General features: G+C 46.3%; 1 protein-coding gene across 1 annotated transcript in view; it reads right to left on the reverse strand.

The window, feature by feature from the left end:
- LOC119388312 (retinol dehydrogenase 14) overlaps window positions 1-20,925 on the reverse strand; it is a 163,146-nt gene extending 142,221 nt beyond the window's left edge. Inside the window, exons 1-3 of the mRNA XM_037656010.2 lie at window positions 20,710-20,925; window positions 15,091-15,274; window positions 564-803 (exon numbers count right to left, since the gene is read on the reverse strand). Of these exons, the coding sequence (XP_037511938.1) occupies window positions 564-803; window positions 15,091-15,265 (415 nt within the window). The 5' untranslated portion in view covers window positions 15,266-15,274; window positions 20,710-20,925. The remainder of the gene's footprint in view (window positions 1-563; window positions 804-15,090; window positions 15,275-20,709) is intronic.
- Window positions 20,926-24,405: the final 3,480 nt, after the last annotated feature.

Raw genomic sequence — 24,405 nt, forward strand, 5'->3', positions numbered from 1 at the left:
TACTTCAAAATGAGAGGCGCAACCGAAGCCTGTGTCAGTTAATAACCACATTAATGTCTCATCCGCGACAGGAAGAGGCACACTCCCGCGATTTGGGACTGTCCTTTTAAATGACATGTGGTGCTGTCATAAAAAAACTTTCGATCGATCGATCGATCAATCAATCAATCAATCAATCAATCAATCAATCAATCAATCAATCAATCAATCAATCAATAGACGTTGCCAATCTATAAACGCTGCCATCTATAAACTTTGCTGTCTTGCATCCGTAGCAACTGATCGAACGAGACTGCAATACATTCGGCATTCGCCAAGGTAAAGAAATGTTACTGGTTGATTGACTGATTGATTAATCGGTCAGTCCATCAATCTTTACCTTGAAAGAAACAGCACTAAGCTGAGGTACAGCTTGACGAATGTCCGGCTTCCTCGTCAAACTGTACTTCGCACCGTCGTTGGGCTTTCGCACAAGCGATTCGCCACTTTTGCTTGCCTCGACAAATCACGGGGGATTCAAAACGTCAGCGTTTAAAGATGCCACCGGCCATTTTCCTACTCACGTCCGATGGCGCCGGCGTTGTTTATGAGCACGTCCAGTCTATCCTCTGTCCGGACGATGTCGTTGCAGAACTTCCGCACCGACTTCAGCGAATTCATGTCCAGTGCCTTGACGACCACTCGCTGCTTCGTCTGCTCGAATATCTGTTGCGCCGTCTGCTGCGCCTTTTCGGGGTTTCGGCAGGCGATGATGACCCTCGCTTTTCTGCGCGCCAGTTCTAAGGCTGTCTCCTTGCCAATGCCTGCGTGAGTCACGGAGGATGTTGCATTTGACGCCATTTCCCCATTGCGGCGATGAACACAACGCGTGTCCTACGTCACACGTCTCTGCGTGTTCATTGCTGCACTATTACGGACGGAAAATGACATCCTTTTCTTTCATCTTACGGTAAGCACGTGCCCATGCACTGTACCATTGTGTATGTGAACAAAGAAAAGCGGCCTCTGCGCATGTTGTAACTACATTGTGTTTACAGCATTTTGTCAGCGTTATGTTTCGATTATAAAGCAGTAGAAACTGTCGTCGGCAACACAGCCTCGCAGCGGTAACAGATTGACGGCAGCGCTTTCTTCACCCGCCGCCTATGTCCAAGTACAGGTGACGCTTATGTCGCGCCGAAGAATGTGCTGGAATGAAAATTACACCATCTCCCGCTAAAGGGGACCATGAGGCGATGCGAAGCCGGAGCACTTGCACGATCGCGTTCCGTTGGCGTTCGTTGGGCATGATACCGACCTCGCGTCGTGGAACGCGAAGAGGGACACTACGCGCGTCGTATCTTCCATCTAGCCTGGCCGTTAATTCTCACAGGGCGAGCGGGGAACGCGGTCGACAGGCGGGCGAGAGGGGGGCAGCGTGGGAGAGGAGAGAGAAGCGGAGGGGACGCGCATGCGCTCGAGCTCATCGCGGCGTTGCGCAGGAGGGAATTTCGGCATGTCTAGCCCGCGTTTCAGAGGAAGAGTGGAAAGGGGGAGGGGAGAGGGAATGTGGAGAGGGGAGGGGAGAGGGTGAGTGGAGAGGAGGTGTGTGGAGAGGGTATGCGCATGCGCAGTAGGGTGTTCACGCCGCACACCACCACCACCGGATTGAGCTCCGCCTTAAGTTACTTCGCATCTAAAAAGCGTCGTTGGAATGAGGAGCTGAAGAAATGACTTGTGTACTTCTTTTGAAGAGAATGAGCTGGAAATACAGGACAGGTTTTCGAATCATGAAAACGAGTCATCATACCGAAAAGATGGCTCCAGAGATATCCTTCGTGTGGCCACATTTTCATCACATTTTGCTGCATTTTAACGAGGCGCTAACTATAGGTGGGAGAATTCTTTAGGTCTCCATTATCTTGTGTCCATTATTTTTCCTTAGATTTGCAAGAAAATATCGGTGGCTGATCGTGCACGAGAAGCGAGATAATTTTGGCGCAAGCCTTCTGGTGTATTTAACTGTATGTAATGTACGGCAAGACGCCAAAGATGGCATGGCGACCATGCTGGTAAGGCATGCATGGTGATTTATTCGCGCTTCCTTGCTCCTGCTCTACCAGAAGTTCCGCTATAAGTTGGTTACCCGCCACGGTGGCCTAGTTGTTATGGTACTCTACTACTGACCCGCAGTTCGTGGGATCGAATCGCGGCCGCATTTTCGATGGAGGCGAAAATGCTTGAGGTCCGTGTGCTTAGGTTAAGGTGGGTGGTCGAAATTACGGCGTCTCTCAAAATCATAACATGGTTTTGGGACGTTAAACCCCAGCAGTTATTAGTTAGTTAGCTATAACTTTGTTGATAATGTTTCTAATTTAACAGCTGACAAATAAATTCAAGTCATTGTTATCTTAGAAGCAACGTGGAGTTTAATAAATGCGAAGCATTTCTTAGCGAACTTCTGCGACTTTGAGCGTATCTATCTATCTATCTATCTATCTATCTATCTATCTATCTATCTATCTATCTATCTATCTATCTATCTATCTATCTATCTATCTATCTATCTATCTATGTATCTATCTATCTATCTATCTATCTATCTATTTGCCTACGACTTTCTGCTCTCCTCGTCGTTTCGTTAATGGGATGTATACGAAATTTGGAGTGGCATAAAATGACTGCATGACGAAATTCCGCCACGCGAAGGTAGTTGGCTGCAATTGGTGAGTTTGCTGGAAGTGGTTTTCTCGATGTTTTCATTATTTTTAGTTGTCTCGGTGTGATGGCAACTGGTCGTAGTGACGGCACTTTGCTGCATACTCCAATGCGTGCGGCGTCTTCCGCTCAAATTCCGACGCCGCTATACAGTGTCGTTATCAAAGTTTCTCTCGCGTGGTGCTTCGTTGCAGTCTCTAGAATGCAAGAATAGGGTTGCTTTGCATCTCGCTGCTTTCACACATCAGCGGTTTGAAAGATCTCGTGGATATAAGCTTCACTTCCATAACATGAGATTCACTATATGCAAATAAGATTCTCACAACCACCGCACAACAGAACAAGCATTTACGTAACAGAAGTTATTTTGGCGTACACTTCTCCCTCCTAAATCATTCTAGAACTTCTTTCAATGATAATTTGATTGTTGGCACAAGTACCGCGCTCCGTTTGCATCCCACCCCTAACCTGGGTTTCTTCATAGATTTTGCTCGTTTGTTTACTGTAATATGTCTTTTGTAACCTGTTCCTAAATTCCTTCTCTGCTTTATTCATATTTTGTGACTGTCTGCGTCATTGCTACTATTTTCATATCTACATTCCATGTGAGTTTACTGTTATGTCAATCCGATGTTGAGGACAAAGGTTAAGTAATGTCAGCATGCCTAGAGCATACAGTAACAAAAATTCTGCTTACGATTTAGTAAAATAGCGCAATTGAGTTTACATTATACTAATGAAAATTATAAGAAAAAAATCATACAGATGTTAGGCAGGGGATTTGAGAAACATAATACCAAGTACTCCGTTTTACTCTCATGAGCGTCCCCTCGCGCCCTTTTAAACCTATTTTCCATACGCACTGAGTTTTCTACTGTCTGACTTTAGCATATAAGTGGGCGATCAATCATGCCCTATTGCTATAGCTTTTAGGGGTACTACGTGTATCGTGTTTAAACAGGGTGCTTCACGTAACTGGAACGAAATATTTACAAAGAAGTGGTTAACTTTAACTGAATAAAAACCAACGACATGGTTTACTGTCACGTGGTCCTCGTTAGGGCATTTTAAATGCGAAGCATTTCTTAGCGAACTTCTGCGGCTTTGAGCGTATCTATCTATCTATCTATCTATCTATCTATCTATCTATCTATCTATCTATCTATCTATCTATCTATCTATCTATCTATCTATCTATCTACCTATCTATCTATCTATCTATCTATCTATCTATCTATCTATCTATCTATCTATCTATCTATCTATCTATCTATCTATCTGTCTATCTATCTATCTATCTATCTATCTATCTATCTATCTATCTATCTATCTAGCCACCTACGACTTTGTGCTCTCTTGGCCGTTTCGTTAATAGGACGTATATCAAAACTTATATGGCACAACATGACTGAATGACGAACATAAATGATTGAAGGAAAGAAGATTACTTTTAAGGGCTCGTGTTTCTTTGTAAATCACAATATTAATGAGAATTAACACACAGTAATGCCACTGAAAGTATAGGGGATGTTATTTGTAATAATTCGAATATAAATGTGAAGAAAGTAAAGTGGACGAAAAGATAACTTGCCGCCGGCAGGAACCGAACTTGCGACCTTCCAATAACGCGTCCGATGTCTACCACTGAGCTACGGCGGCGGTCATCCGACTGTCCACTTCATAGGGTATACGTATGCATTTAAAACTAGGTGTGTTAGTCAGCGCCGATCGCAGCCATGGCGGCAAGTGTGGAACACTGTTTTTCTGCCTTTTGACGTCACGTAGCACGTGATCTTTTTAAACGCTGGCAGCTGACCAATAATCCCTCGCATACTACCTGAAGGCGTCAAGTCTGTCAGAACGAGACCCTCGCTATGAATGAAGGAAAGAAGATTACTTCTAAGGGCTCGTGTTTCTTTGTTAGACACAATATTAATGAGAACTAACAGACAGTAAAGCCAACGAAAGTATAGGGGATGTTGTTTGTAACAATTAGGATATAAATGTGAAGAACTTACAGCGAAGGAAAAGATAACTTGCCGCCGGCAGGGACCCAACCTGCGACCTTCGAATAACGCGTCCGATGCCCTACCACATGCCATGCCATGCTCATTCCATGCCATGCTTATACATGCCATGCTCATTGTGTGCTCGCGGCCGTTTCGCTACCTTGACATACACCAATACTGGGGTTGCGCGACGCGGCTGTATGACGAACGTAAATGACAGGTTCTATCACGCATGTCATGTACGGCCTTATTTGGATGACATTGTCTTGATGCGCTCCCGGCTGTTTTGTTAACTTGATACATACCATAACTGGTATGGCATGACATGAGTGCGCGACGGAATGAAACTAGTATGCTTTCAGCAAGAAAGACAGAACATTCGGGATACAAACATATATTTCATTAAAATTAAGCTAAGTTGGTCGCAGTTACGAAATTTTCAAGTGAACACATTTGTGCATAGGTCTTTGGAGCTTCATTATATGGATCTATAATAGCAAAATTGCAAATTTATCGAAGTATCTGAAGATACAATTGAACTATCGTATCGGATACAATAATTTCAGAAGTATCATGTATCTCTATCTCAACACTTCTTGCCCGAGTACCTTGTATCGTATCGCGATACTATTTCAAAGTATGTTTGCCCAGCCCTGCATGTATCAAATTTCGTCTTGCGTGACGTGACTGTACGATGAACATAAATGACAGGAGGTAACATGGCAATACTGACATGGATCTTATGTCACTGAGGCAAAAATCAGTCAAAAAGACACCGGAGAAGGGGAAGAAGTGACAGAACACAACGACTGGACTAGCAACTGTGCTTTATTAGCTGACAGCAACACCCAGAAGAACCACGGCGCATTCGCTGATCACGTAAAACCATGAAGCCAATAACCAAAACACGAAAAAGCAAAAAGCAAAAATTGGCCTACATGACGGCCAAGAATCTACCGCCACAGTGACAGGAACTCGCGTTCGCAGGAACTCGCGCTGTACTAGAAGTGTAACTGCAGGTCACACTAATCTCGCGCCACGTAACAATGTGTATGTTGAACGCATGGTTCAACCAACACCACCTAGATAAGTTCAGGCCTCTTCACTGCCGCCGTGACGTCACGCACCTGGCCCGTCGAAGCGCGCGCGCGCGAGCCGCTGCGGCGCGGACGCTTCCCGCGCGGCGGCCACTACAGATGAGTAAAACATTAATTTCTGCATTGCCGCGATATAGGCATAGAATATAAAATTTCTGAACGAACGTTATTTCACATCAAGATGAAATAGTGCTGTTCCGCTCCATCTCGGCGGACGTAACTGCTTCAGATTGCACTTAAAAGAAACGTACACAAGTCCCGGGCACCTGGCAAAATATTTATTACAATGTAAGTACCATGTATCACAAGGAACATACGAACTTCCAGCTTTTAGCAGTCATATTGACATCTATGACTACATTGTGCAACACAAAAACCGAAACTGACAAGATTAAGCAAAAAAAAAAAACAAGGCGCTCGATTATTCGTTATAATGTTTCAAAATTTATCACAGTGAAAAACTTTTAGCATCTGGTACAGTCATATTCACAGCCGTAATCACATTATGGGGCAAACAGAAAAACACAACTGCTCTTAGAACGAAAGAAACTAGCTACTGGAGTATTTATTACAATGTATAAAATGTATCACAAGGAACAAACATTTAGCATTTGGAACAGTCATATTCAAAGCCATATTCACATTGTGGGACAAAAAGAAAATACGAACCGGCCAGCTTAAAAAAAACTAGCCATTAGTAAAGCTTGCTTCATATTTTAGCTAAGGGGCCACTAGCAAAGTTTACTGTAGCGTTAGCAACTTTCTTTGCTTTGTACAGGCTTTTTCTTTCATGACACTGTCATTCCTGCAAGCGACATAGTTTTTTAGAAGCGTGTTGACAGCTGGTTTTAGAATGTTCTTGAGTACGGTATCTGGATGGTGGCCACTTGCACACATGTCCAACTCCTCGCCGTCGCTTAGTAGGAACTGCATGATGCTCAAGAGGACCATCCTTTGGTTGGCTTCTGCATGAAACCGCTGCTCCTGTTCCTTACTGACAAGGTGCTCTAATACTATCTTAGTGCCAAGAACAACATTAACAACAAAAGGCTGCGGAAACTTCAAGCCGCCTCTGCTCATGCTGTCAATGAGTACGTGCTCACTTTGCTGCAGTTCTCGGTCAGTGATCATGAGCTGTGACTGACAATCCTCACATGGCTGACGTTTAATTGCAGCATGCGCACAATAGCCTGCAATGTATGCCAACGCAGGCACGTCAGTTTGTGATGCCTTCAGGTCGCTTTGGGTGAGTTTGATGGCATACTTTGCTATTAGCATCTCGGCATCAAGCTCCTGTTCCTTAGGTGCCAATGACAGCGGCATGTCTTCAAGCTTTAAAGTGTCCTGCAAGCGAATCTTTGTCTCCGCTTCGAATACTTCTGTGATTGACACATTGTAGTGAGATCCACACATTTGGCGGTACTTCCCGAACCTGGCCTCAAGGCAATCTGTTTGAAACTTCCCCAAAAGGACGTACCTAAAGCCCAGCTCATCAAGGCAATACCGTGACAGCTCAATCAATGAATACGTGCTTAGCCGGAGAGCAAAGTGGGTCTCCTTTGTCAAACCTCCAGCCGTGGTTCCCCTCCGGCTCCACCTGTCAAGCCAGGTAATGAACTGATCAAGGTACTGAACTTCCAAACAAGACATATCCTTCACAGGCTGCTGATAAACATCACGTAGTCTGTGCCCCTTTTCTGGAGTCTTAACATTTACAATGCTCCACCACCTGACAATCAAATCAATAAAGGTGGCCGTTTCCTGCAGTGCAGCCAAATGCAATTTCTGCGCTTCAAGTGACAAAGCTGATGACACAAAGCTGTTAAAAACTTTCAACACCAATTTCACATTTTGACGCTCTAGGTGGCTTGGATAAAGTGCTTTATAGCTCAGACCATAGGCAACCTTTGCAAGCTTGCTTTGTTCACCCTGGTACAGCTTCCTCAAAAAAGTAAACGAAGCTTTTTGGTCCTCACCACTTCCACAGCTTTCAAAAGGAGGATACAAAAACGACTTGTCATCATCCTTCTGATTGAGCCAATTGTTGCGTATATACTTCAGCAAGTGAACAGTGTCCACAACATGAAACAATGGCTGCTGCGGGTTGGCAGGATGAGGAAAAACAATCCCTGGCTCATTTTGCTCGCTAAACAGAGACATCATTTTCCTGTTTATGGCATTGTTGTCTGTTACGACCGCAACAACATGCAGACCAGCACTTTCAAGCCTCATGATTAGTGTCTTTAGAACATCATGCAGCTCCGTTGCTGTGATACGAGTTACCGGAAGGATATGAGCAACATCTTTATAAGATGAAAGCAAAGACTGTACCATGAACACGTGCGCTGTCTTTGCTGGTTCCGCACAATGCGCAGCAAACCCTGTTAGGCAGCCACCTTTATATTCAAAAAACTGTTGCAGGTGTATTTCATCAAGCATGACAGTCACATTTTTTTCATGAGGCTTCAGAATGGTTGCTCTGCGCTTAATGTACCTCAGAAAACCTTCTTCGCACTGCTCTTTCGATGGGCTCACATCATGTGCAGCACAAACTCGCTTGATGGTAGTGTCATGCGGCAAGACAAGCTTGTTGCTGTGGCGAAAAAACTTGTAGGCATGTGGAGAAATTGTGTGCAATATACTGCTAAAAACTAAAAGCTCTGCAGAATACCGCACGCCATTGCTCTTCTTTGTCAGCAGCTTGCACTGCTCCTTCAGGAAGATTAGTGCGTCAGCCCTCTCATCATCATGCAGCTCATCATCACAAATGTCATCCAGCAAGGATAAAACAAGCCTAAGCACTCCTCCCACCTTGTCCTCCTGTTGACGGGCCTTCTTTTCACAATATCGCTCCACGCTGTCTAGAAGGTTGTCCAGCACACGGACATCACGGACTTCGTCAGGAATGCACACATCATCCGACACCAACGGAGCGCACTTAAAATACACGGAAACGGACAGATCCTCTGTAACCACCACAGATACAAGCATCTCCGGAGCTTGCAACGCCGGTTCGATGTGGGCGACGATGAGGCACGTCTCGCAGGCTGTTGTACACCAAAACTTCTTATTTGGACGCTCGTTAACCCGAGAAATCAGTTCACCCAGATTACAAACTTTGTACTGTTTTTCTTCTTTTTCAAACGCTGCTTGGGACTCGTGTATGGCTTTCTGGAGTAGCTCATTTTCAGTCCGCTTCCTTTTCAGTTCAGGCTCTTCTCGCGACGTGCGCGAATTCGAGATATACGAAGGGCAGTCTGGAAAAATGGCTGGGAAGGCGTCTGGAGTCAGCCGTGTCAACTTCATAGGAGCTTCAATGGTTCGTCCATCGCAGTCCGTATACGTTGACGTTGTGCGCAGGTGTTCCGACTTGAAGTGACGCTCGCAAACCTGCGCGTGACCGGAACAAAAAAAAAAAAACACCAATTAGAATCTCCTGGGATAATTACGAGAAATCTCGTTAATTCTGAAGGGGTACGCTCGATGCAGCTTACCTTGGGGTCCTTCAACAGCCTCACGTCGACGTCGCTCCGTCGCACAGCCCGCTGCCATTCCGCTCTTCGCTTAGCGTCTCTCGGAAAAGAAAACAAGCGGACTTTCGGACCATTGTCATAGTTCCCTCGACAGTTGGGTACACAACACCGCCCCATGTCTCAGGATACATTCGTCAACAAAATAAATTCGGCGGAAGCGGTAACTGCAACACGGAACAGCGCGCACGGCGTGGCCGCGTGGTCTCGTTCAACGACAGAGTGAAATAATTGTCACGGCTGCCGCCACCTGTCGGACACTCGGACAACTTACGGCTCTGCCGCAAAGCTACGGGCTACCACGGTGCCACGGTGCTCGCTCTCTCGAGAGAGGTCGCCCTCCTCCTTGCCTGTCAACATGCCCGGACACGCCGAAACGCTGCTGGTACGGCGTGAGCTAGGTGGTGTTGGCGTGAGAGGCTCGGGCAAAGTTGAATGACGTCACACGAAGGCGCGCCGGAGTGAAGAGGCCTGAACTTATCTAGGTGGTGTTGGTTCAACTCACAGGAATTAAGACCTGAAACAGGCTCCCAGTGGTAATCATTAACTCTGTGAACTTCCCTAGCGCCCTGAAACAATATTTTCTTTCTTTGTTTAGGATATGGTAAATTATAGATACCTTGCTAGTTCTAAACGAATTACAAATTTTACTGCTGATACCGTGCAATCACTGTCACATGATAGTGTTGTATTACTATGTAACAAAAAAGTCGTATTTCGCCCGTTTTGTTCATTTGCACATTATGTACGCACTTTGCTCTTTTATAGATATATCTTGCCTGATAAAGGTTTGATAGATATGCACTTATTTTTTTGTATATGTCACAGTACCTTTTCAACGTATTTGTATGTAGCCCCTATCTTACTGTTTGGGACTGCAATAAATTTTAGTTACTGGTTCTTTTACTTACTATTGATTTTTGATATCAACAATGACATTTTAAATGCGAATGCATTTCTTAGTCGGGGGTTGTCCTGCGTCCCTGGCCGGCGTGCGCAGAGGTGTTATCTCTCCGCGCGCGCTCCTCCTCGCTCCTAGCAACAGCTGCGCCGCGCCTAGCAACCGGAGCAGGTGGTGAGCGGCGGAGGGTAAGGGAGAGGAGGAGCGCGCGGGCGTGTGATGGCGCTCGCATCGCGGAGCAGCGGAGGGTAAGGGAGAGGAGGAGTGTACCCGGTGAGGGCGCTCGCATCGCGGAGCTCGCTCGGCGGAGAGAGAGCTCGGGCGCTCCTCCTCTCCGCGCTCGGACCTATATATATCATGCAGGGAGCGCGCGCTTTCGTGTCTTGATAGCGATGGAAGTCGGTGAAGTCGAATCTCTCGCGGCAACGATACCACTAGGACGAAGTGTAACACAATGCAACTCGAGCATTACGCCTCTACGTGCACACTCTCGTCTCTCTTCATTAATTAATCGCACACTCATCGGGTGCACCCAAATGCATTCGCATTTCCTCAGGATCCTCTTCGGGGAGGTGCGGGTTTTTTTTTTTGTTCATTGCAAATGTTACAACTGCTGTTTTTTTATTTCTATTCCATGCTGTGTTAGGATTTCCTATCTGTTCTTTTTTTTCGGACCTACAACTAGCCTTTGGCTACAGGTCCGATAAGTGCTTGTTATCAGTATGTACAATATGAATTAAACAGTATCTGTAAACTCGCATTCCTTCTGTAATAATGAAATGGACGTAGTGCTGACACAATCATCACGGTGCATGTTGATACGATACACTTCAAGGATTTCGCGCTCCTCCTTGCCCCCACGCAGCTCTACCCAAAACCTTAACATTGAAAAACAACGGCACACAACCACAGATCCGGCAATGGCGGGGAAGATTAGCGTGTCTGACGTGTTCAACGAATTGTGGTGCTTGCGCAGTCGTTCATTCAAACATCGGCCAATGTGGCCGATGTATAATTTTTCACATGTTAGCGGGATCGCATACACAATATGTTTCGCTCAGGTAGTGTAGTTGGTTTTATGCCGAATAGAACACACCGGAGTGCTAGTGTTTCCGCGAGCAACACGTGCACACAGCGCAGAAAGTTTGCATGGCGCAGGAAACATCTACGCCCTGTCTCAAAGCGACTTTTGTCGCATTGTGGGAAAGCTTAAGTATGGAAGGCATCACTACAACACTCTTCCGCTTGGAATCACTTGGTTCTGGACATCTATTCGCCGGCCTTTTACCATTTTGCAGCAGAGTTTCTGCTACAGCTGTCAAGACCTCCTTGGGAAAACCCGCTGCTTCCAGGCGCTCAACCTGACAGTCAAAACTCGACTTAATGCACTGGTGGCAGCTCTTTTGCAGTGCATTACGGAACCAGTTACTCGCGATCCCTCTCTTAACAATTTTAAATGCGAAGCATTTCTTAGCGAACCTTTGGCACTTTGAGCGTTTCTATCTACGTATCTATCTATCTATCTATCTATCTATCTATCTAGCCGCCTACGTCTGGGGGCTCTCATGACCACCTCCTTGACTTGATGTAGACCAAAATTTGCATGGGAGGGTAAGAGGATGTGACAAATATGACTGTCGGGTCATGACATGAATAACGTGAAAATCCTGTCGTGTACGTCGTCAAACCCTTTCCTTCTGACACGTGTGGCACATACCCGTTTACCACGGGCCACGGTGCACGGGTATGCGCCACAGGTGATTGACAGTTTATATCTACCCAGCAACGGCGAGAACAGACAGTAAATGCGAGAGCGTTAAGAAAGAGCGACATCGGCAGCGTTGACCCGACAAATGGAAAGAATGAAAATTAGGATCCCAGCAGGAATCGAACCCAAGCATTCTGCGTGGCAATCAGGTATTCTACCACAGAGCCACGCCAGGTCTGTAAACTGGTTTGGAAAAACAGCCTATGCAGGCGTAATGTCGGTGCACAGTCAATTGTGGTTTCGTTGCTTGCTATCTAATTTTACAAGACAGCAATAAACAAAACATGATACCCCTACGGTGTGTATACTCCTACGATGCAGGCATCATATCGGATTAACGTCGGTGGTTCCAGTGTTAGCTCCGCTTTTACAGCAGTCTAATAAACATTATATTTGTATTCCTATGATTCAAAAAGCTACATTGAAGCATTGCTCGACCCCGGAGAAATACATTAACAAAACTTGCGTATGCTATTCACATCATCGCACCGTAAAGTGCACTTAGTCCGCCACAACGACGCAGTGTCCTCTTCATTTCTTACAAGGCTGGGCGATTACCTCGTGCTGACCGATGATGATGCCACATTGACTGACAGCCGCTTTGTAGACTAGGCTACGTAGGCCACATACGCCCAGGTAGACTACGAATATGACAAGCTCCATCCACTGATGTTGGTCTACGTAGCACTATCCAGGCCTACCAGCCTCGACGGCCTATACCTCACCAACGCGAAGGCTGACTTCAGATTCCGACATGTCGCCTGCTCTATCGACAGAAAATTTGTCGACGAAATGACCGAGGCATCCACGATTTCCAACAGCTGTACTATACCACATACTTCACTACACATGGACCCCTCGTCACCGCGATCCCGACCTGATCCGATAACAAGTCAGGACCAGCTGCTGGTGCTCACTGATCACGGGGATGATGCCCTTCAAGAACTGTCAAAAACTTCCACACATGCACACGGGTTCGTGAAATGTGCGTGCGTTCTCCATATCATAAACGACAAGTATAAGCACTACATATCAGCTTACCGCTTCTGGTGTTGGTATAATAGCCACGTTGCCGTTGGCAGCGTTACCCAACTGTAAACAACTGGTTATACAACACATATGCGGCTCTTCAACATATATGTGTGCGTATAAAATTTATACAGATCTTTAGCGTCATTTTGTAACGTTTCGCTCAGTAAAAAAAAAAAACGCCAGTCACCATCCCGCCGCACGCTTCGCATATCATCGACTCCCATGGTACGTGGGATCTGCCGAGTTTTTTTTGAATCAGCAGACGAGTAGGGTACCAAAGCTTTTTGCTTCTAGGAGAAAAGCACCAGCAGAAATGTCCATCATTCCTAAAAGTAAGCAAAAGATCGAAAAACCTAATGGCATTGTCAACCGGCAGTTCATGAGCCGGATCTGTGGTTGTGTGCCGCTGTTTTCCAATGTTAAGATTTTGGGTAGAGGTTGGGGCCAGGAGGAGCGCGAAATCCTTGAAGATTATTATATCAACATGCGCCGTGACGATTGTGTCAGCACTACGTCCATTTCATTATTACAGAAGGAATGCGAGTTCCTGTCACTCTGGCGGTAGATTCTTCGCCGTCATGCAGGCCAATTTTCGCTTTTTGCTTTTTCCGTGTTTTGATTATTGGCTTCATGGTTTTACGTGATCAGGCATGCGCCGTGGTTCTTCTGGAAGTTGCTGTCAGCTAATAAAGCACAGTTGCTAGTCCAGTCGTGTGTTTCACTTCTTCCCCTTGTCCGGCGTCTTTTGACTGGTTTTTGCCTCAGCGTCATGTACCAACTGACCCACACTTCGACGTTATTGTATGGATCTTATGTACAGCATGAATTACATGGCACACTCATGGTGCGTCCCGCGGCGGTTTCGTTCGATTGATATACACCAGAATTGGCATTGAGTCACGGGACTGTGCGATGAACATAAATGACGGGTGGTAACATGGCAATCATGACATGGATCTTATGTACAGCATGAATTACATGGCACACTCATGGTGCGCTTGCGGCTGTTTCGCTCGACTGATATACCCCAAAATTGGTGTTTTGGGACGTGGCTCTATGACGAGCATAAATGAGAGGTAGTAACATGAACAAATCACAACAAGCATGTCGTGTAGGACATGACTTACATGCCATGCTTATGGTGTGCTCGCGGTCGTTTCGCTACCTTGACATACACCAATACTGGGGTTGCGCGACGCGACTGCATGACGAACGTAAATGACAGATCCTAACACGCGCGTCATGTGCGGCATGACTTGGATGACATTGCCTTGGTGCGCTTCCGGCTGCTTTGTTAACTGGATACATACCATAACTGGTATGGCATGAGTGCGCGACGGACATAAATGACTGGTCATACATTGTATTTACCACAACATACGTTTCATTATATAAATGCTTGTACATGCATGCATGCATGATAAACATGTGATATATAGTGAACTAGATGCCATGGCATGAATGACTTCATTTTCTTCAAGGAGAAACAAGGCGATGTATGGAGCTCTTTGCTGGCTGCTTCGCATTACATTGATCTCCACAGTGCGTGGGATGTGCCGGATTTTTTTCTTCGGAAAACCTATATACTTAGGAATGCAGCCCCTATTTATAGCTAAATTCTGAGAGAGCTTACCAGTTCCCTTTTAAAGCATGGTCCAGATTAGTTGCAAGGTTCTTTATGTACAGGAAAGCTGATTTGCTTGATGGCATTCTCAACTCTCGCGGAAAATTTTCATGCCGCTGCGACACGAAGTAATGACAGACTGAATGAGATCTTGAAAATGGTGGCTTTCGGTTTTTGCAGCGACTTCTAGCCCGTGCACTCTGGCCAGCTCATGTCCGTAAGTAGACAGAATGAAGACGATGGAGGAAGGGATCCGCGCTGCAGGGTAGTGCGAGAGGTGGGGGCAGCGGGACGATAATGCATAGGAACGCCGGAGGGACGAACGGCGCCCACAGCAGAATCGCGCATGTGGCCAATTCTCCTGAGAAGTGCACTTTTCATGTTTAGGCGAATGCGACGTTTTCAACTCAGGAGGCTCGTAACAAAACAAACCTGAGGTGGCCCCCGTGACGATGACTGTCTTTCCTTCCATGGAGGTCTGCGAGCGGCACATGGCGTGCTCATCCCACAAATGTTCGATGGCCAGCAGCACGATCTTGACCAGAAGAACAAGCTCTGCCACGATCGCCCGGAGGTCCAGCTTCTTCTCCGGCTGAGCAATGTCCATGGTCCTTCCCTGTTCGCGTCAGCACAACGTTAAATAATGATTAAATTATACGTCTAAACGTTATCATTACATTTTATCAGAATGGTTAATGAGAGGAACGTTACTGATATTTAGGCATCAGTATATGATTCCGATGTGAACGCGTTCCCTTTCGCGAGGTGGTAGGGAAAGCTGTTTTTTAACACGAAAGTGTTTTATGCCGGGGTCCACCAAGACTTCAGTGACGTATTTCCGTCACGGAAATGTCGTCGAAAAAATTTACACGATCAGATGGCAAAGAAAAAAGTTCCGTCAACGGTCGTCGAACCCACGACCGCTCGGTCCGCAACAACAGATGCCGGGCACGCTATCCACTCTAGAGGCTTTAGAGGGTCTAGAGACTCTAGAGGCTTTACAAATGCGCCTTTAATATCTACAAATGCCTTAACGCACCGCGAGGTGGCGATCTCAGCCCAAGCGTCGTAAAAGCATCGGCGTCGCTATAGCATCAGGCTAATCCAAACCAAAAATAGCTCTGCGACGCGCGCCTGCCTGATCTGCCTGTAACACCGCGCTCCCCGCTCACGCGCTCGCCCCGAGAAAAATCGCTGCCGGGCAACCGGGGCGGCGCGACCCGCTTTGCGTTTCCCTCTAGTCCGGCCGTGGTGTTCAATCACATTTTAACATGCCGTGGGATGGCGACCAAGTTCTGCTTTCAATATGCGACGCTCTTCTGGCTATCACACCTCGTTCTCTGATAACGCTTTCACCGTTAACTACTGCAGCTATCACAAGGTTTCGTTTAATCATTTAACACGGTCGTTAGTCGTCGGGATGGAGATGTACCACCAATCATCAAAGTGGGTGCATCCACGTTAAACGGTGCTATAACTGCGAGACATCAATATACATTGTGCAAACTCTCTTATATCAATGTACAGTAAACATTCAGTTACCTCTGTAAGGACACGCTTTACTTTCGTGTTATTCCGATTCCTATGACGGAGGGATCAACCACCTTTTTCTCTTTCGCGAACCTACAGCCATTCCTTAGAGCTGACATTTTTGTCAATATCGAGTCAACGTGCAACAGGATAGGAAGTTGGGCTAGCTGGTACTATTGCATCGTTTAAGCAGCGCCTAGACAGCACAGCACTCGAGCTTCCTGGTATACTGTCTTATTGCTTTGAGTTGTCGGTCGATTCTCCCTGCTTGCTGCTCGTCTCCTGTTTAGCTTTATCGGTAGAACAACGGCCCGGGAGGGCGGTGGTGACGTGTTCGATCCTCGCAAAAGGACCAATTCTTACTGAAAGAAACCATTTGGACTTGCTTGTGGCTTTGGGCGGATGGTTTCCAGTTTTTCCTTTAATAATGATTACAGCGATAACAATGTGACGACCCGACGTCATTATTCACGGGCAGAAGTTTGTTTGGGACAAATGATTGCATGATTAAAGGGGTCATGAACCACTTTTCCAAGTAATGATCTAATGACCTTAGTATCGGAGTTTACGGCCTCCCGAATCGATTGCCGCAAAAATTCCTCGAATCCGTCAAGAATGAGCGGAGTTACGGGGGTTTGGCGCACGCTCTCAGCGCTCTCTCTCTTTTCTCGTGCCGACGAGTGCACTGGAAGCTAGACAGGGAGGGATGACACGGGGGTAAGAAGCTACGTCAGCGCGCGTCATGAAACGCGATCGCTCTCCCGCTGTGATTCGCACGCGCGAGTGCGGCTGGTGCGGCTACCGTGTAAAGTGAGCAGACTGAGGAGGGCGGCGCGGGCAAGTGGCGGCACCCCGTGGCAAGAAGCGCATCTCATCCGGCTATCGGCCAATAAGCATGCTATGTCTCCGCGATGTCAACGTGCAGACGCCCCGCCCACCGACGAGAGTGAGAACCGGCCTCTGTTTGAAAAGAGGGCACCTGAGGAAACGGCAACTTCGCGCTCCGCTTGTGGCCTTTACGCGGCGCGCACGACTAATATTTTGCAGAGCAGTTCATAGCCGTGTCAGCTTTCCGCAGCTTGTGTTTTTTCAACAAGCCCAAGGGGTGCTTCATGACCCCTTTAACACAGCAACTTTCTTGGGCCCCTCGTCGACAACGACAGCTGCTGTTGTTGAGGATGCCGATGGCGCTCGCCTTGATAGATTGAGCTCGCTGCCTTCCAGTCTTTACAAACAACGTATCTAAGAAAGAAAACAAGCAGCTAGCGGAAATGAGCATGGACAGTATAACCGTTGGAATAGTCTAGAGCTTAAGGGCGTCAAGTCCGTCGGCAACGTCGATATCGTGGCAAAAAAAAAAAGAACTTGGGGAAGTCAGTGGGGAATCACTCATGCTCAGATTGACACATATGAGAAGACAGCGAGGCGCGTGGCGGGTGAGAGCAAAATTATCGTTCGTTTCGTGCGCAGGGTCGTTTTGTGACTTTGCCTACAGCTGTGTTTAATGAAAAAGCCTTGCAGGCTGTTAATAAGAATTTCAAGAGCGTTAAGGTCAGCCTGGCAAAAGTGAAGAAGAATGTTAGCAAACTCTGTGAGGAAGTCGGCGCTGAACGTTTCGCTAAGCAGATTCCAAGTCAAAAGCGGATACCTTGATAGCTTTTTTCAGCGCGAAGACGCACAAGATGGACATTCCTTTCCGAACGATAATTAGTGAGCGGGGTGCGTGGCAACAGCATGTCAGTAGCTTTCTGCTGAAATCCCTCAAGTGCCTTTCCATCAATGACCCTTTTCTAATAAGAAATTCTGATGAAGTTGTAGAGTTCTATCGCTGCAAAGTGAACATAGGGTATCTTTTTTCCGTCGAGGTGACTGATCTTTTTTATTCAGTTCCACACCCTGAGCTCCTTGCTGCTGTTAAGCTATGTATTGAAAAAAGCGGTGAGGCTAATTTTGTTGCTTGTGCTGAAATGTCGGTAACTAATTTCATGTCTGTACTGGAAGCGTACCTCTAAAGTACTTTCGTTACTTTTGAAGCAAGCATTTATTTGCAAAAGAAAGGCATTTGCATCTGGTCAAGTGTAGCACCTATTTTATGTGACATCTTTTTATCCCTTATTGACCAGGCACTACAATGTGTTTCTAATTCATCACATCCTTTTTATGTTTTTATATATGTTGACGATTTTTTAATTGTTTTATACAAGACGTGCCCAGTGCCCTACCATGAAATGGTGGACTTCATTTTAAATGCCTTTAACACAAACTCCAAAGGATTAACCTTCACTCATGAGCTTCCAACCAAGAATGCTTTGCAGTTTTTAGACATTAACGTGGCCGTGAAAAGCGATCATGTTTGCTGTGCTTACATGCCTCGTAGTAAAATAGTGCTTCTGCCATTTGATTCCGCGCATTCTAAGACTGTAAAACGTAGTATCGCTCAGCATTGCCTTCAATCCGCGCTGCGCAGATCGTGTCCGCACATGATGCAGACCAGCCTGTGTAATCAGATTGGCAGACGGGAAAAGGCTGGCTTTCCTCGGGCGGTCTTGCATGCCGTTGCCGAATCTCTGCTACGGAAGCTGAACTTCAGCACTCAGGAAGAGCACTCGGGAGAACAGGAGCGCGCCAAACCACAGGCGGTGCCGTACTTGCACAAGTTGAGCCACAACCTCAAGAAGGTGGCCGCTAGGTTCGCAATCCCTGTTGTGTTTTCCGCTCCGAATAAACTGGCGCACTTGTGCCGACGAATCTCTCGTGCTAAGCAGCAAGGGTGCCAAAAGAGGCACATAAAACCTTTCAGGCGTTGTGGTGAAGGGGTTGTATATGAAATTCCTCTGAGCTGTGGCAAGACCTACATCGGTCAAACGGGTCGGTGTATCAACGACCGCCTCAGGGAGCATGCCAACAGCATTGGTAAGAGTGATGGTGCGCACCTTCCCGCGCATGTCAGGTCATGCTCGTGTGTGCCACGTTTTGCGCAAGCTAGGATTATCGGTAAAAGCAGAGATCAAACAGCAAGGGAATTACTAGAGGCGTATCATATTATAAGAAGTAAAGGGTCCGCTTGTGTCAGTGACACATCCATTGTTCTCTTTCAGTCTGAGTTGTCCTTCATTAATGAACTGCTCACGTGATGTCATGTTCGGGGCAACTTTTCCACTCCATTGCGCAGCTGTGGAAGTTTATTTGTTTTTCAGCCTGCGCTGGCAATAAACAGTTGGTAGTTTGGCGCTCTTCTGTCTTTTTCCTCCGGCCCTTTTTCATGTTCGTAGCTTAGCGCCACTTACGATATGTTGCGCAAACTGGGATTTTGGTCAGCGCCGCGGACGGCGAGTGTGTAAAACCCCTTTTTTTTGCCAGCTGGTGTCACGTAGCACGGGATCTTTTACAGAGCTGGCATAAGCCCTGGCATACTGCCTGGAGGCATCCTGTGCCTGCCGGAATGAGGCCCTCGTTATGAAGGAAGGGAAGGGCTCATTTTGACACAACCTTATTGAACGCCAACAGACAATGAAACCGGGGAAGGGCACGTCGCTGGTGCTCCTCGTACTGTAGTACTATAGTTATGATATAAACGGGAAGAAAGTAAAGTGGACAGGAGGACGGCCGCCGCCGCAGCTAGAAAATCGGGCGCGTAATCCGAAGGTTGCAGGTTCGGTCCCTGCCGGCGGTCTTTTGGTCCACTTCTTCACGTTTGCATCATAATTATACTACAATACAGTTAAACGACATCCTTGGCTGCTGGTTTTCATGAGGTCGTGCAAAACAGAGAGCGCCATCCCTCAAGAAATTCCCTTCTTTCGTAGCGAAGCCTACAGGTAAGCTGCGAGGTCTTATTGGCCAGCTCGTTAAAAAGGCTTTGAAATCCGTGACGACACACTGACGTTCACGCGCTCAAGTTCGGGGGCGGAATTCAGACATGAAACACTGATCTTCTTGTCCTCTTATAACAATTAACCAATGATGGCAAAATTAACGAGGATTGAGTTCTGAAAAATAAATTATCTGTATAAACTGCTTTCCCTTTAAAGTCTGCAACATAAGCTATCTTCGTAGAAAGAAACATTTCTAACGATAGGTTGTACAACTTCTGCATTGAAGGTATTGCGCCCGATTCAGTGCTGTAAAGCCGAGTTGATTGGAAATTCTTAACCAATAAATAAATGTCATGGATTGTTCAAGTTGGAGTTAAAAGTACCGAGATGGTGGTAGTTACGCAGTCCAAGGCTTAGAGTTTGTCAGTGGCGTTGTCGATCTCGGCGTACAGAAAAAGACGAACAACGCGCTTAGAGCGCTTTTGTAGCAGACCGGCAGAAATATGGGAAGAGCTTGGATTATCCTTAGCTTGGCAATTTTCGCGCATACCTTCAAATAACCTTTGAAATAACCATAACCTCAGAGACGGCGAACGGTCGGTGGTTAGAGCGGAATTCTCCGTACAGAAGCAGATTGGGCAAAAAACAGCGTAGCCTGATCGTGCCAGACAAATCATAAATATGACCAGGCGTTGTCACCACTTACGGCTCGCGCTCCTCTTCACTTGGGCAGTCTCCGTTGACACCGGGTGAAACAAAATCAGGCGCTACAGGAAGCGGCTGCTTGATTTGAAGGCAAGAAAATTGCGCGTTAAAGGAAGAGAGCCGCCGAACGGAAGGTGCGCGTATGGAAACACGTAGTCGGCGGCCTTGGAAAGGCGGCTCTTCAAGGCGCGCCAAACGCCGCCGCTCTCATACGCGAACGGTACACAATCGGCGGTGAATCATATCCCCTCCAGAGGCTTCCATTCAAGGTATGAGAGAACACTGACGACCACCCTATTGTGTAGCTACAAGGAAATTTATTGGCATTTCTCAAAAAGAAAGCTTTTTTGTGCTACAAACGGGTGGTTGTCAAGTGATAATCCTTCCGCCACCTTGAGGGTTTCCGCAAAACTGTTTTTCAATAATCAGTGGATGAGTTATTGGTGGACACACCACCATTTATAACAGCTCAATCCTTGTGTTTTAAGTGCGAAGCATTTCCCAGTGAACGTCAGCAACCTTGAACATGCATCAGTCTCAGAAAAAATACTGTATTTGGGCTGGCATAATGGTCATCTGGCTTGGAGCCACCAGCGCGAACCGACGAGAGAAACGACGTACACGCGAGCGCTTGTGGGCGCTGCTGCCGCCCGAAAAGATGGCGTCACCTGGCTTGCTCGCGTTTCCTTTCTTTCTTATCAAGAATGCTATGTCGCGATGACAGCGCCGTTCGTGACCGGGGACGGGTACCACGGTGATAACGAGGTACATGACGATTGTCGTTGTGTGGCAGAAGTACTCCCCAAACACTCGCTTCTTGGTCACGACCGGGATCCATGGTAACGCATGCGCCACAGCCATTGGGAAAATAGTCCGCTGAAAATGAAGGCAACAGCTAGCCCGACAAACGGGTACGTGCCACAGATATCGGTGCGGCCTATCGCAAAACCATCATCATCATAAACGCTTATGTTCCCCAGAAATGGGGTAAATACTACTGCACACAACTAAAAAGGCAACAGTTAGCCCAACAAATGGCGTGCGCGTTGTGGTTATAAAAGGTGGTGGCTATACTACCAGCTCGACACTTAACAAACAGTATTTAATAAAGAGCAGTGATACAACATATCGGAGCATCTTAAGCGAAGGTTTCTTAATAAACCTGTGTATAAGAGTGGTCAGTGGTATGGTCAAGATGCAAAAAAACTACACTACCACCTCAAAGCTTAACAAAGAGTGTTTAATAAAGAGCAGTGATGCAATATATCTGAAAGACTTGCAAAACAATGAAATGCGTTCGCCTGACGAAAGGAACGCCACCGGCTTCGCTGCTTCATCGGTGTCCGCGAAGCGAAGCTGGTTGAATTTTTTCCTTAGGATCTATCTATCTATCTATCTATCTATCTATCTATCTATCTAGCCGCCTACGCCTGGGTGCTCTCATGATCGCCTCCTTACCTTGATGTGCACCAAAATTGGCATGGGAGGGTAAGAGGATTTGAAGAATATGACTGTCGGGTCATGGCATGAATAACCTGAAAATCCTGTCGCGTACGTCATCAAACCCTTTCCTCCAGACACGTGTGGCACATACCCATACACCACGGACCGCGGTGTACGGGTATGCACCGCAGGTGATTCACAGTTTATATCTATCCTGGAACGGCGAGAACAGAAATTTGTAAATTAAATGCGAGAGCGTTAAGAAAAACTAACATGGACGGCATTGACCCGACGAATGGAAATAAAAATTAGGATCCCAGCAGGAATCGAACCCAAGCACTCTGCGTGGCAAACATGTATTTTACCACAGAGCCACGCCATGTGTATGAACTGGTTTGGAAAAGCAGCCTATGCAGGCGCAATATCGGTGCAACGTCAATTGTGGTTGCGATGCCGGCTATCTAAATTTACAAGAAAGCAATAAACACTACATATGTACTCCTATGATACAGGCGTCATGTCGAGTTCCAGTGTTGGCTCCGCTTTTGTAGCAGTCTAATAAACATTACATTTGTATTCCTATGATTCAGCGAGCTATATTGAAGCATTGCTCGACCCCGGAGGAATACAGCAACGAAAGTTATGTATGATAGTCACATGATTGAACCATAAAATGCACTTAGTTTCGATAATACTCACGACCGTGCTCTAAAGTTAGTGCTGACGTTACGTCAGACCATGAGTTGCCCTTTAAACACCAATGCTGTCGACGTGCCTGGTAAGCCCACGATGCGCACACAGCTACTACACTTACAAAAACACGTCGATCCACCTCGTAACGCATGGCTCAAAGCCATAAAATAAGCACGGAAGTACTCGCTGACTGCTTCGCACGAAACCGATTCCTACAACGCGTGGGATCTGCCGAATTTTTTATTATATATCTACACTTTATTATTTGCCTGTAACTATCAGTGGAATTAATTACTCCTTTAAATTGCAGGAGGGCGTCTTGAAGGGCCAGTTGGTATACCTGTTACTGCGTTGAAAACAGCGCGAAAACGGGACGAAGGGTAACGAACAAACAACACAAGCGCTGTTCCTTTGTTTTCCTAGCCTTGGTGCCGTTTTCGCGCTGTTTTCAATGCATTAACATGTAGCAGCTGGCCCTTCAACACAGCCTTCTGCAATTTGTTTCTCTTACATCAGGCTCTTTCGCAACCACTGTTTTGCATAACTCATCAGTGTGCCAGGCTTTTGTTTTTTCTTACTTAGCCTTCGTCCAGTTTTCGCGCTGTTTTTCAACGGAGTACACCTTTAAATCGTGATCTCTCGTAAATGTTTCATGTGGCACATGTCAGTGATAAATGGCATCTGTGTTAAACGAATAATTATCATTGATTAGGAAATGATGATATTTATCGCTGCTAATAATTAACAATATTCTACTATTTCCCGCCATCTTACTGTAACTGCATAGATTGAGATACTAGCTATCTATCTATCTTAATTATGTCCTACACTGACAGCTTTCACCCCTACATTTAAAATATGTTGAATTCATTGTCGCCATTCATTAGTAATGCAGTGCATGCCAAGGTGCGAATGTAGATCAACATTCGTTATTCTTACTGTGAATTCTGCTTGGCTAACCTAGTTTTAAAAATTCGTGCAGCTTGCACTGAGCTGGTCGACACTTGGCTGGACCTGGTTTGGCCAGCCAAGTGTCGCCACGTCCACTCGCACGCCGATGCACGAATTGTTCACGGGATCACATTGTAAATCGCGAGTATATATTTTAGGTGTTGATCGCGTTCGATTGGGTATCGCTTTGCAACCACAACACCAAGTAGGTTAATTAGCTTCAGTATATTAATTAGAAAAATTTGCTTATTAGCATTGCAACGAAAAAACAGTGCGAGAAGACAGGCACACACAAAAGGCTCGTGTGTGTGCCCCTTCCGTCTCTGTCTTTTCGCGCTGTTTTTTCGTTACCGTGCTACCAAACCAACTAGCCCACCGACAAGCAATAGCTTAATAGGTCTCTGGCACATTCGAGACTTGGTCCCGATTAGCTTGCATCCCAAGTCAGACTAGCCCTCATTATAGCTTACTTAGCTTAATTAGCCTAACGCGCGCATTCGAGGCTTGGTCTCGACTAGCTTGCACCAGAAGTCAGTGTAAGCTTAATTAGCTAATTTGCCTAATTAAAGATAATTAGGCTGAGTATTATTTACTCTTAATTAGGATTTGC

Source organism: Rhipicephalus sanguineus, chromosome 3 (genome assembly GCF_013339695.2).
Source record: "Rhipicephalus sanguineus isolate Rsan-2018 chromosome 3, BIME_Rsan_1.4, whole genome shotgun sequence".
Taxonomy (NCBI): Eukaryota; Metazoa; Arthropoda; class Arachnida; order Ixodida; family Ixodidae; genus Rhipicephalus; species Rhipicephalus sanguineus.